Source organism: Monodelphis domestica, chromosome 3 (assembly GCF_027887165.1).
Source record: "Monodelphis domestica isolate mMonDom1 chromosome 3, mMonDom1.pri, whole genome shotgun sequence".
Lineage (NCBI taxonomy): Eukaryota > Metazoa > Chordata > Mammalia > Didelphimorphia > Didelphidae > Monodelphis > Monodelphis domestica.
The window spans coordinates 205854381-205869268 of record NC_077229.1 but is presented as its reverse complement, the minus strand read 5'-3'; the positions used below and the strand labels follow the sequence as shown (position 1 = coordinate 205869268).

The window sequence follows — 14888 nt, the reverse complement described above, 5'->3', positions numbered from 1 at the left end:
AATGATCCTTTTGATATATTGCTGAAATCTACTTGCTGGCATTTTATTTTCAATTTTTGCCTCAATATTTCTTAGGGGAAATTATGTATAGTGTTTTTTCTTTGTTTTTGCTCTTTCTGTTTTAGCTATCAGCACCATGTTTATATCATAAAAGGAATGTTATAGGCCTCTTTGCCGATTTTCCCAAATAGTTTCTATAGTATCGGGACTAATTATTTTAAAATATTAAGTAGAATTCCTTTCTGAATTCATCTAACTCTGAGGATTTCTTCTTGATGACATATTCAATATTTTTTCCTAACAAGGGATTTTTTTAAGGATTCTATTTCTTCCGCTAATCTAAGAAGTTTATATTTTAATAAATATTCATCCACTTCATGTAAATTAGCAGATTTATTGGAATATAATTGGGTAAAGTAACTTCTAATAATTGCTTTAATTTTCTTTTCATTGGTGGTGAATTTACCCTTTTTATCTTTAATACTGGTAATTTGATTTCCTTCTTTCCTTTTTTAAATAAAATAAAACAATGGTTTTAATTTTTTTTAAATAAAACTAGGTTTTAGTTTCATTTATTAGTTCAATGGCTTTCTTCCTTTCAATTTTTATTAATCTCACTTTCAATTTTAGGATTTCCAATGTGGTGTTTAATTAAGACTTTTAATTTGTTGTTTTTTAGCTTTTTTAGTTGCATACCCAATTCATTGATCTATTCTTTCTCTAATTTATTGATGCAAACATTTAGAGTTATAAATTTTTCTGAAGTACTGCTTTGTCTGTATCCCTTTAATTTTGGCATATTTTCTTAGTGTTGTCATTCTCATCAAAGAATTTATCATTTCTCTGATTTATTATTTGACCCATATAATTTTTAGGATTAGATTATTTAGTATCCAGTTATTTTTTATTGTCTTTCAATGGCCCTCTCTTGATTTTTATTGTACTTTTTGCATTATGATTATAATTAAAATTTACAAATAATTAAAATATTTCAATTCTAATTTAATTTTAAAAATTATATAATTATAACAAAAATTATTATTTTATTGTTTTATGACCTAGAAAGGATGCACTAAATATTTCTTCTTTTCTGACCTTTTTTGTGAAGTTTTTATGCCCAAATACACTGTCAGTTTTTATGTAGGTACCATGTATTACTGAGAAAAAAAGGTATCTTTCTTTCTCTTCCTATTCAATTATCTCTAGATGTCTAGCACATAATTTTTTCTAAAATTCTATTCACCTTATTAACTTCTTTCTTGTTTATGTTTTGGTTAGATTTATCTAGTTCTGAGAGAGGAAATTTGAGGTTCCCTACTAGTATAGATTTAATATCTTTTTCCTCCTGTAAATCATTGTAACCATGAAAATGTGGGTTGCCAGGACTGTGAATTGCCAAAACTGTAAAGGTTTCAGCCAAACTGTAAACTTAATTTTTAGTGTCTTGATTTATATTAAAAATAAGTGGTCACCATGGGAAAATTTCCAAATATGAAAATACCCAAGTCAGCTGGGTTTTATGGAGATTTTAATTAATACAAATGAAGGAACTAAGGGAGAGAGAGAGAGAGAGAGAGAGAGAGAGAGAGAGAGAGAGAGAGAGAGAATAGTAGAAAGGGCCTAGGCCAAATGGCCTGAGCCTTAAGGGAGAGAGAGTCAGTCTTTATCACTCACCACAAGATTATCCCAAGCAAGCTCCAGTCCTTCACTGAAATCCTCAACTCCTGAACTGAGCTCAGAGACCCTCCTCTGAACTCCTGAACTTCTGAACTGAGTTCAGAGAGCTCCTTTTAAAGAGAATTTTCTCTTATGTCATCCCACCTAAATTTTCACATATACCAATCATAGAAGACACTTTTTCCCAGGACTGCCCATTCTTAGTTCTCATCACTCTTTAGTTCTCACCTTCTCTGGGTATATTATATCTTCTGAATATTTCACATCTCTTTTGCTAAGCTTGCCTTTTGTAAGTTGCTTGACCTTTTTAGTGATTAATTTAACCTTTATAGGTACTTAGCAGCCTTTTGTATTAGATCTAAAAATAGGCCTAGCTTAAGGTTCTAGCTTTACTATAAGTATGAGTTAGGGACCTTCATTGTTCAATCAAGAGTTTACAACTTTATATTCCCCTAAGGTACTGTCTGAGCAGGGTGGAGTAATTTTAAAGTTCTCAATAAATTCCTGACCAAGAGCCTCCATTGTTAAAAATAAGGGGAATAGCTTAACCAAATCTTCTGAAGTAGAGTCTGAGCAGTTTTAAGATTCACATCATTTAGCATCTCCTTGAAAAATCTGGATGCTAAACCATTTGGTGCATATATTCTTATGGTATTGCTTCATTATCTATAGTACCTTTTACCAAGATATCATTTCCCTCCTTATCTCTTTTAATCCAATCTATTTTTGCTTTCTCTTTGTCTAAGATCATGATTGCTAATCTTGTTGGGTTTTTTACATCAATTGATTCTGCTCCATTCCCTTATCTTTACTCTATATGTGTCTCCCTGCTAAAAGTGTGTTTCTTATAGACTGTATTTCAAACCTACTCCACCCTATTCAGACCATTCTTTAGAAGATGAGATTTAGCTATTTCCTGATCAATAACAATAGAGATACTTGGAATAACAGAATCAGGTCTTGGAAACTACAATCTCCACCCTACTCAGGGTAACAAGATTAGGAAGGGCTGCAGCCAAACTCAAGATTTAATTATTTGAGAATATGGCCTTCAACAGACATGTGCAAAAAGGACAGACCTCTGGGTGGTCCTAGGTCAAGCTAGAGCCACCATTGGCACATGTGAGACACAGGAAGTGAGGTAGAGGACAGCCTCTGTAGTTCTCGGGACTTCCTGTGAGGAGGGCGAGAGTAGGTTGGAGGCTGGTGCTTGAAGATGGAGGAGTCTGCAGACTATTTTTCTCCAGATTGGTCCCATGAGTGGTAAGGACTGATCTCTTTCCTTGCCTTGCCTATCCAGGGCCTTAAGCCCACTTTGGCTCATCCTGAGCAGAGTGGGTATTTAAAACCCTCTTTCCTTCTCTCCCCTTTCTCTCTCTCTCTCTCTCTCTCTCTCTCTCTCTCTCTCTCTCTCTCTCTCTCTCTCTCTCTCTCTCTCTCTCTCTCTCTCTCTCTCTCTCTCTCTCTCTCTCTCCCTCTAATACTTTCTTCCTCCTGTTTGTAATTAAAACACCATAAAAAAAGTTGGCAGCTGACTTCAGTGTTTCATTTTGGAATTACATAGCTGAATTCCTTGGCGACCTTAAATTAATATATATTAGTCTTTTAAAGTGATTTCTATATCATAACAGTATATCATAGGATTCTGACTTTTGATCTAGTTTGCTATCTGCTCCTGTTTTATGTATGAGTTCATCCCATTCACACTTACAGTTAGAATAATTAGCTGTATATTTCCATTCTTCTTTTTTCCCCTTGTTTATTCTCTTTTCTTCTTTTTTTTTACCGTATCCTTCCCAAATGTTTACTTCTGAACACTGGCTCTCTCCATCCATCCTCTCTTCTATAATTTCTCTCCTCCATCCCTCATCCCTCATCCCTTTTTACTTCTTTATAGGGTAAGATAGATTTCTATATTCAACTAAATGTGTATTCTTTGAGTGAAATCTCATAAGAGTAAGATTTAAGCATTGCCCTACCTCCATCTTCCCCTCCATAGTAATAGCCTTGTAGTGTCTTGTTTTTGAAGATAACTCACCTTACTCTATTTTCCCAATTCTTCTCCTCCCAGTACAGTTCACTTGCTTATCTCTTAATTTTTTTTTTGGATGTCATCCCATCATAGTCAATTCATACCCATATCCTCATTTATTCTGTTTCAGTGCCTTAATGTTGATTTTTATAAGTATTAACTTCTGAATAAGAATTCAAACAGTTTAACCTTATTAAATCTCTCATGATTTCTCTTTCCTATTTATCTTTTTATGCTACTCTTGAGTCTTCTGTTTCAATATGGAATTTTCTATGCAGTTCAGATCTTTTCATTTGGAATGTTTGAAAGATCTAAATTTCATTAATATCAATTTTCTTGCTGAATGATTGAACACAGTTTCATTTGGGAAATAATTCTTGGTTATAATCCTATCTCCTTTGCCTTTTGAAATATTATATTCCAACTCCTCAGACCCTTTAACATAGAAGTTTCTAAATATTATGTAATCCTGATTGAAGCTCCATGATATTCAAACTATTTCTTTCTGGATACTTACAATATTTTCCCCTTAACCTGGGACCTCTAGAATTTGTCCATAATATTTCTGAATCTTTCATTTTGGCATTTTTTTCTGGAGGTGACTGGTGGATTCTTTCAATTTCCACTTTATCATCTAATTCTCAGATATCAGGGCAGTTTTCCTAAATTTCTTGAAATATCATGTCCAGATCCTTTTTTTTTTTTTTGGTCATGGCTTACTGTTATTCCAATACTACTCTCTTTGATCTATTTTCTAGTCAGTTTTTTTTTTTCAAATCAGAAATTTGACATTATCTTCTATTTTTTTAATTTTTAAAATTTGTTTAATTGCTTCCTTATGTCTCATAGAATCATTAGCTTCTCCTTACCCACTTCTCATTTTTAAGAAATTATTTTCTTCAGTGAGCTTTTGTACCTCATTTTCCATTTGGCCACTTCTCCTTTTTGATGGGTTGTTTTCTTTAGGGAATTTTTATGTATATGTATCTTTTCCCATTTTTTGTGTTTCCTTTAACAAACCACTGGCTTGTTTCATGATGTTCTTGCAATACTCTCATTTATTTTTCTGATTTTTCTTCTAACTCTTATTTGATTTTTAAGTCCTTTATTTAAAAAATATATATTTTAGGAGTTCTTTGGGGTTTGATGCCAATTCACATTTTTTCTATATTGTTTTACCTGTAGTCATTTTAACATTGTTCTTTTTTAGGTTTGTTCCCTGATTCCCTGTCAACACAGTAACTTTCTTTGATTACTTCTTTTTTTTGTTTGTTTTTTGCTCATTTTTCCAGTTGAGGATGTAACTTTTCATTGTGTTTTAGAGTTGAACTATGCTTCTGGCTTGGAGAAAGCACTATCTTAAGCTTCTTATTGTGGGGCTCAGGACTTTGCTGCTGCCTTACAGCTTACCTTGCAGCTTAGATGCTGGGTTGCCCTGGGGTCGTGAGAGAGCTCACTTCTGGCTCACAGGGAAGCTGACTTCAGCCTGGGACTCAGAGCCTAGTCGCTTGCCTATAGAGTGGGGCATTTCATTTTTGGCTTTCTTTAGTGGGAGAACTCACCACTGGTTTGACTATTGAGGAGCCTTTCTGCTGGCTAGTGCTACAGGGGCCTCAGTTATTGGTTTTCATAGTGGGGGACCTTGCTGCTTGCTTGCATAGTGGGAGGTCCCATTGCTTCTTTGCCATTGGGGTAGGATCCCACTTGAGTTTTAAATCCAATTGGAGCCTCCCTGCTTTCATTTACTGGAGGCAGGGCCTCAATGATATTTTATGTCTGGTCGAAGCCCTGTTGCTGTGAGTTGCAGGGCCTCCATGGAAGAGAATCTTAGGAGTTCCTCATGTCTGTATAATCATGGATATATTTTGGAAAAAAAAAAGATTGCTGTCAGAAACAGCTTGCCACTGGCTAGATATGTGATAGAGCAGTGTATGTGGACAGGGAGACACAAATTTGAGAGCACTCACAGAAAAAGAATCAAAGGAATTTGAAAACCAATTATACATAAAAGATTGGAGAAAGATGCTTTACAATTATGGGCCTTCTCAGCAAAGCAGGAGGAGACAGGGGTGAGCAATCTCTAAGGTCTATTTTCAGCGTCAACAATCTTGGAGTATATCAGTGGGGAGAGGCAGTCAGAGAAAGAGGGATATGTTGAACATTAAAGAGAGTTCTAGAGTTGGAGAAATTTGTGACAGTCAGGAGTTGTCCAGAGAGAATTGTAGGAATCTTGGTGGATGCTTCAAGTACATGGGGAAGGCAATCAAAGACAATAACAATTATCCCACCAATAAATATTTATTAAGCATGTAACAATTATACTTTATATTTTAATAATGCTTCCATTATTTAATTTATTTTCTTTTATTTTTTGTCCTCCATCTATATCCATTATTTCCTTTGGTCCTCATAACAGCCCTGTGAGGTAGGTTCTGCAGGCTTATAGCCTCACTATTTACAGATGAGGAAACTGAGAAGTTTTTGAGATAAGTAACTTTCCCGAAGTGATAGAAGCAATTATTAAATGGTAGCGGCACAAGTGACTCCAAATACAACCCTCTTTTCATCATTCCACACTTCTCTCCTTTGTTGGTTGTATTGTATGTCCCAAAACAATGAGAACTATCATTTCTTTGGGCATTAGTTACCTTAGTGCTAGGTACTTGGCAGAATATAAGGACATAAAGCAGTCAGGAGCAATGATTAATACCCATAATCTCTGCTATTGGCAAGTCTGAGGTTGATGGATCACATCTGCTCAGGAGTTCTGAGCCACAATGAGCTGAGCCATTTGGGTGTCTGTATTTGGCCTCTCACTGATATGGTAAGAACATGGGAGCAGATGTTTAGAAGTTGTGTGCTCCTGAGCAAGTCACTTAACCCTGTTGGCCTCAGTTTCCTTGTTTATAAAATGAGCTAGAAACGGAAGTGGTAAACCATTCTAGTATCTTTGCTAGAAAATTCCAAATGGAGTCATAAAGGATTGGCCATGACTAAAATGGCTAAAAGACAACAATACTAAGTCCTTTATCATTTAGTGAACTGCCTAAGGAGGAGATAACTAATCCAGATAAGAAAAGAGAGTAGGTCAATGTTCCTGGATTAATCCGTAGTGGGGTCAGGTTTATGAGTAGTTATTACATTTCCAGCTTTGGAAATTTAGGAAACTCCAACCTCCTCTCTCCCCTGCTACAAAAAGCAATTACCTCCAAAAATTTTAATAAAACAGTTAAGTCAAACACTGTGCACAAATTCCCAATTAATGTAGACTGGGTAGGAAAAGGATCTAGTAGGGAAGAGAATTCAGGGGAATATATTAGGGAAGATTGTAATAAGAAAGGATAGTATTTGGCCATAGGGACTAGTTGTAAGTCATGAGAGAAAATGGTTTGGTTTTGGTTTACTTAAAGCTTATAGATTTTTGCTGCCAATAGTATGAATTTTCTCCAGATGAGGGCATTTCATTTAGTACCATTCATTTTATTTTTCCTTCTTAGTACTTTTCCACAACAATTTGACCTTTGTCTATTAACTAATATGGTAGTTCCAGATACTAGGTACCTCTTAGCTCTACTATGTCATAACACTCTGGGGTCCCATTGGGCATTTCATTTTGAGAGTCAAGACATCCAAAGGCTACCTTGAGCAGGACAAGGAGGGGCATGGAGGAAAGGAGAGATATAAGGGAGGGATAAGTATATGGAGACATTTTAGGACAATTACTGGTGAGTCGGCTTACAAGCCTGCCAGCTTGGTTGGACAAATAGGGAAAGAACATAGCCAACATGAGGTAAGGGATATGGGCCAGGGCCAGACAGAGCGTGAGAACCAAACGTGAGTCAGATTTCTGTATTGGTCCTAAGTAGGCAAGTATTTTACTGCTGAAACCATATTATGATCATCTAAAAATAGCCACTGAGGCCAACCTCCATGGGGACCACCTCATGCATGCTGCCAGTTTTTGTTATTTTTTTGATTGCAAAATCCATGCATCCATCTATATAAGGGAACAGAAAAGAAAGGCAGATTCTTTGGAAGACGTTAGTCACCTAGAGTATAGAGAATGAACTTACAATTGACAAGATTTCAGATGCTGTGCCTCTCCTTCCCTTGGTTCAACTTTCCTTCCCTCATCATCTTAAGCTTTGGCCCAAATTACCTCCTGTCATCCTTCAGAGGTGGTTGTGAGAAAAGGCAAATTGGAACTTGCAAATTGGCATTGTGGTACAATAATTTAAGATTCAAGTATAAGGGGGTAGATATAAGAAAAAACAATTCCCACAGCTTTCTAGAGGCTAGAGAGATAGTTAACACAAAACTTTTATTGTCAGTAGTCTCATAGACTTTTGGAACTAATCCATTTCTCATGAAAGTCCTCTTTTTCTGAAAGGAAGTGGTAGCCAGAAGACCTTGGCTTTAAATCTGTCATCACTGCTGATAAGTCACTTAGTCTCTGCCTAAGTCAAGGGTCAAGAATAAACCAGGGAAGACATCCCTGCCATTGATGGTAATTCCATTTATTTGAATCTGGTTAATTAACCAATATGACAGTAAATTAATAATATAACAATATAAATTATATAATATACATATACATACATATGTATAAATAGGCTATGGTCTATTCTCTAAGTCTATCAATTGTAAGTGGATAGAATCTTTTGCCATGTGTCCTCTAGAATTGTGATGGATCGTTATATTGATTAGAAGTAATAAGGTCTTTTACAGTTGACTATCTTTACAATATTTATCATTCCTTGGTAGATTCTTCTCCTGGTTCTGCTCCTTTCATTTTGTTTCAGTCCATATAGGTCTTCCCAGATTTTTCTGAAACCATCTTTTTCATCATTTCTTACAGTGCAATAATTTCTAATCATATTCATGCACCATAATTTGTTCAGTCATTCCCCAATTGATGGACATCTCCTTAGTTTCTAATTCTTTGTTAAACAGAGATTAGGTAGATCATCGTGGACTCCCTTAGGGAGATTTTCCCTGAAAATTATTTTCTGTCTCCAGAAAATTCAGTTCGATTTAGCAAAATTTACAAAGTTCCTACTATGTGTAATGAGTGTACTGGGCTTTGCGTTGGCATTTATAAAGACAAGAATGAAAAATAAAATTCATTTGTCCTTTGTTCTTTTAGAATCCTATTGCTATCATTGGCTTACCAACCACTGCTCTAGAGAGTGCTGCTCACCTCATCTGATCACTCTAGAGAAAAAGCATATGAGTAGGGGTGGAGTCATACATCCAATTTTTAATTCCATTTCATAATCTTTTCTTAAGAAATACTTATTCTTAACTTGTCAATCATTTTTCCCCTGGCAAATGTTTTCTCAGAAGCAAGGTACATTTTATTCACTATTTGATTTTCTTCTTTCTTTCTTTCTTTCTTTCTTTTTTTTTAACATTTATTCAGTCATGTAATCAAAGATGTGATACAAACTGACAGGAACAATTTTCCTTTCATGCCTCTATGCTGACTGCCCCTTATTAAATTACTGTAATCTTGACTAATACTATATTTGCATTTTCATTACTTTTCCCACTGTCAGGTTAACAGACCTGTAGTTTTCTTTGCCCTTTTCCTATGGAACATCAGAATTCATTAGTCTCCCTCAGGAACTTTTCATTACAAACCTTATGAAAATGAAACAAATAAATACATTTGTAGAAAAATAGAAACTTTCCAGGCCTCTAGCTGAAAGTCTTTATTTGCATATGGTTTTGTATAAATTTGCACAAACCCCAGAAGACTATAACATCAAATAAATAAAAGAAATTAATCAGAGCATTCAAACTCTTCCTTGACCACAGCTTTCTATCCCCTCTACCCTCCGCTTCCTTATTGCCATAAATACCTTTAGGGAAGGCATAGTCTTCTTGTGGAGTCCTGATACAAGAAACTGGCCTCCATATACATTTGAGTCTCTGATTCAAAGTTCACTTTTGGATTTTATAGTGGTATAGCATCTATTGTTATTATCATTATTATTATTATTACCAGAAGACCAAATCATGTTAGTGTGGCAGACAGGATAATAGAGACAGTGCTGGCCATGGAGTGAGGAAGACTTTGGTTCAAGTGCTACCTCTCCCTTAAGCAACTCTCTAAGACAATAAATTTCAGAAGAGTTTCTAATCTGTTCTGATGAAGGGAATTTTCACACTAAGTGAAATATTTGATATAAACATAAAAAAATAAATTAGTGCTAATTTTCATCTATTTTATACACTTGCACTTCAATTTGCCCCTGTTGGTCCTTTCCCCTCCTTTCTCTTCGAATACACACTGTTGATTAGCACCTATCCTCAAAGAAATCAGAGCCACGCTTTGTGGCTATGCCATACCCATTTAGAGATATATTTGTTGTTGTTCAGTTGTTGACTCTTTGTGAACCCATTTTGGGGTTTTCTTAGCAAAGATACTAGAATGGTTTACTATTTCCTTCACCAACCATTTTACCAAAAAAAAAAAGGAACTGAGGCAAACAGGAGTAAATGGCTTGCCCAGTGTCGTACAGAGAGTAAATGTCTGAGCTCAGATTTGAATTCATGAAGATGAGTCTTTCTGATTCCAAGCCCGGTGCTCTATCCACTGGCCCACCTAGTTGCCCTTAGACATGTGCCCAGGACAAAACTCATGAATTGTGATACACTTTGCCTTCCATGTTGGACACATTATATTGGAGTTATATATAGCCCCCAAATTTTGGAATCTTTAAGCCCTTTATTTTCCAAGCGAAGAAATTGAGGACCAGAAAATTCATGACACATAAATCCATATAGCTAATTGGAAGCAAATCTAGGACTATAATCCAGAAGCTCTTGATTTCTAGTCTAGGGTTCCAGGCAATGGTTCACCTTCTTTCTCTTCTATTCCTTATATAAGAGACAGGTAAGTGGCTCAGTGGATAGAGTACCCTGGGCAAGTCGCTTAACCCCAATTGCCTTGCTCTACTCATCTCTCTTGGAAATGATCCTTAGTATTCATTCTAAGACAGAAGTTAAAGGTCTAAAAAAACCTTTATATGTGATTTCTTTGGGCATCACATGGCAAGTTAACTTGTTAGATTAGTTACACTACCTTGAAGACAAACAAAATTGATAATTCACTTTTGTTTTCCAGTGGAGATGACTCAATTATCAACCAACATCACAGTCAGCTTCCCCTTCACCAGTCTAGTTTCTGAGCACCATTTTCTCCTAAGTGAAACATTAAATTCATCTCATGCTGTCCTGTCTCCTGCTAATTGATGTGACTTATCTTTCTCTGCAGGCTCCTGAAGATTTACTCTGTAACCAAAGAGTGGGTGTATCCTATATTAGCTAAACTCAGTCCTGTGAATTTAGCAGTCTTCTTTTTTGCTGCCTACCTCCTTTTGGTCTGCTTCTATTTCCTTGGAGAACACCTTAACCAGCAAATTTGGGGTATGTGATATCTGTTTCACCTGAGGAACTTCAACATCAGACATTGCTTCCTTTTGTCCCTTTTATCCCATCCCACTTGTAAAATATGGGAAAATTAAAGCAATACAAATCCTTCAGAGCATCCTTGTAAGATAATAGAAAATAGACTTGGAAAGATCAGAGATTTAGAGCTGGAAAAGGCTTTAGAAAGCACTAGAGTTCAATACCCTCACTTTACAAAGGAGAAATCAGAAGTTAAGCCCAAGATCATACAATGAGTAAATAATGGAGGCAAGATCCACTAATTATTACATAATATCATATTATTTATTATATATACTATTATACTATTGTTTCCTTTCATTCCAAATGTAGTGCTTTTCCTCCTATATGATCGCAGTGTTTCTTAATGTACTTGTTCTGGGGTCTCAGCTCAGGACAAATTACAGTTCATGACAACAGTGGAAAGGTGAGGGAACTGGGAGTGAGCTAGAGGTAGGGGTGGGGGAAGCAAATTCCCAGAGGCTACCATCACCTATACTACAACAATCTCCCTCAACTTCAAGTATTAAATAGTCTTGTTTAATGAAAAGCCAAGTTGGACTTCCGGTTAAGATGGCGGCTTAGAGAAAGCTAAAGCTCAGATCTCCGGAAAACCCTTCCCGACCGATCTCAAACGATAAGCTCCTAAGGCGCCGAAATCCAAAACGATCAACAGCACAGACCCTGGGAACCCTCCTCCTGGACCTGGACCCGGTTCAAAAGGTACGGCTCCCCTTAAAAGCCAGAACCCGAGATCATTCGGACCTCAGGTGTAGGAGCGCAGAGTCCAAGGCTCCCGGAAGCCGCAGCCCGGCCGGCTCAGAGAGCAGAACCCTCAGGGCCTTCTACAGTCCCGGTGAAAGTTACTGCCTGGGGCTTCCGCTGCAGAGAGCTGGTCAAAACAACAGCAACCCTCAGGGCGGGCAAGACAGCCTCACGGGCTGGATCCTGCTATCCAAGTCTCAGTGAAAGTCCTTGCCCTCAGAGCTTGGGCTAGCTGCAGCCTATCCCCCCCGCAGGCCCACGAAACAGCCTCACGGCCAGCGATTCTGAAGGCAACTTCCTGAAAGCGAGCTGGGGGGAGAGTGTGGCCTCGTGGTCCGACCCTTCCATTCCAGTTCCAGTGAGTCATATTCAGTTTAACCCAGGGAAAGCTCATAGAACCATCTGCCCAGGACTGCCTCTGAACACCAGACAGAGACAAGAAAAACTAATCCTCCACATTCAGAAATGGCAAACTCCACAGAACCACAGAAGCCCCAAAATACCAAGAAAAATAAGAAGAAAGGGGCGACTTTGGACACATTCTATGGAGCCAAAATACAAAATACAGAGCAGACAGAAGATAATATAAAAGAAAATGCTCCAAAACCTTCCAAAGGAAATGGAAACTCTCCACAAACCTATGAAGAATTTGAATCAGAAATGACCAAAAAGATGGAAGCCTTCTGGGAGGAAAAGTTGGAAATAATGCAAAAGAAATTCATGCATCTACAAAACCAGTTTGACCAAACTGTAAAAGAAAACCAGGCTTTAAAGGCCAGAATCAGGCAGCTGGAAGACAACGATCGTGTAAAAGAGCAAGAATCAATAAAGCAAAGCCAAAATACCAAGAAATTAGAAGAGAACATAAAATATCTCACCGACAAGGTGATAGATCTGGAAAATAGGGGGAGAAGGGATAATTTAAGAATAATTGGACTCCCAGAAAAGCCAGAAATAAACACCAAACTGGACATGGTGATACAAGATATAATCAAAGAAAATTGCCCAGAGATTCTAGAACAAGGGGGCAATACAGCCACTGACAGAGCTCACAGAACACCTTCTACACTAAACCCCCAAAAGACAACTCCCAGGAATGTAATTGCCAAATTCCAAAGCTATCAAACAAAAGAAAAAATCCTACAGGAAGCCAGAAAAAGACAATTTAGATATAAAGGAATGCCAATCAGGGTCACCCAAGACCTTGCAAGTTCTACTCTGAATGATCGTAAGGCATGGAACATGATCTTCAGAAAGGCAAGAGAGCTGGGTCTCCAACCAAGAATCAGCTACCCAGCAAAACTGACTATATACTTCCAAGGGAAAGTATGGGCATTCAACAAAATAGAAGACTTCCAACTTTTTGCAAAGAAAAGGCCAGAGCTCTGTGGAAAGTTTGATACCGAAAATCAAAGAGCAAGGAATACCTGAAAAGGTAAATATTAAGGAAAGGGGAAAATGTTATCTTCTTCTTTTACTCAAACTCTCTTCTATAAGGACTACATTTATATCAACCTATGTATACTAACATGTGGGGAAAATGTAATGTATAAATAGGGGGTAAAGAAAGACCAAATAGAATAATCATTCTCACACAAAGATTCACATGGGAAGGGGAGGGGAAGAAAACTCCTATAAGAAGGAGAGGAAGAGGGGGGGGGGGTTACTTAAACCTCAATCTCAGGGAAATCAGCTCTGAGAGGGAAAAACATCCAGATCCATTGGGATCTTGAATTCTATCTTACCCAACAAGGGTAAGGAGAAGGGAAAACCAAGGGGGGGAGGGGGAGAGGGAGAACAAAAAGGGAGGGAAAGAGAGGGGGGAGGGGGAGGGAACAAAAAGGGAGGGACTAAAAAGGGCAACATCAAGGGAGGGGACAAGGGGGACTGTTTCAAAGTAAATCACTGGACTAAAAGGTAGAGCCGAAGAAGAAAAGGTTAGAATTAGGGAAGGCAATCAAAATGCCAGGGAGTCCACAAATGACAATCATAACTTTGAACGTGAATGGGATGAACTCACCCATAAAACGTAGACGAATAGCAGAATGGATTAGAATCCAAAACCCTACCATATGTTGTCTTCAAGAAACACACATGAGGCGGGTTGACTGACACCCACAAGGTCAGAATTAAAGGATGGAGTAAGACCTTCTGGGCTTCAACTGATAGAAAGAAGGCAGGAGTGGTAATCATGATATCTGATAAAGCCAATGCAAAAATAGACCTGATCAAAAGGGATAGGGAAGGTAATTATATTTTGTTAAAAGGGACTCTAGACAATGAGGAAATATCATTAATCAATATGTATGCACCAAATAATATAGCACCCAAATTTCTAATGGAGAAACTAGGAGAATTTAAGGAAGAAATAGACAATAAAACCATACTAGTGGGAGACTTAAACCAACCATTATCAAATTTAGATAAATCAAATCAAAAAATAAATAAGAAAGAGGTAAAAGAAGTGAATGAAATCTTAGAAAAATTAGAATTAATAGACATATGGAGAAAAATAAATAGGGATAAAAAGGAATACACCTTCTTCTCAGCACCACATGGCACATTCACAAAAATTGACCATACATTAGGTCACAGAAACATAGCACACAAATGCAGAAAAGCAGAAATAATGAATGCAGCCTTCTCAGATCACAAGGCAATAAAAATAATGATTAGTAATGGTACATGGAAAACCAAATCTAAAACCAATTGGAAATTAAACAATATGATACTCCAAAACCGTTTAGTTAAAGAAGAAATCATAGAAACAATTAATAATTTCATCGAGGAAAATGACAATGGCGAAACATCCTTTCAAACCTTTTGGGATGCAGCCAAAGCGCTAATCAGAGGTAAATTCATATCCCTGAATGCTTATATTAACAAACAAGGGAGAGCAGAGATCAATCAATTGGAAATGCAAATGAAAAAACTGGAAAGCGATCAAATTAAAAACCCC

General features: G+C 37.1%; 1 protein-coding gene across 2 annotated transcripts in view; it reads left to right on the top strand.

Annotated features, from left to right (window-relative positions):
* ADTRP (androgen dependent TFPI regulating protein) overlaps positions 1 to 14888 on the top strand; it is a 153922-nt gene that overhangs the window by 116893 nt on the left and 22141 nt on the right. Inside the window, exon 5 of one of the 2 annotated variants that reach the window (XM_056823434.1) lies at positions 10992 to 11143. The exons of the other annotated variant lie outside the window; for it this stretch is intronic. Within the exon in view, the coding sequence (XP_056679412.1) occupies positions 10992 to 11143 (152 nt within the window). The remainder of the gene's footprint in view (positions 1 to 10991; positions 11144 to 14888) is intronic. 2 annotated transcript variants of the gene reach the window in all.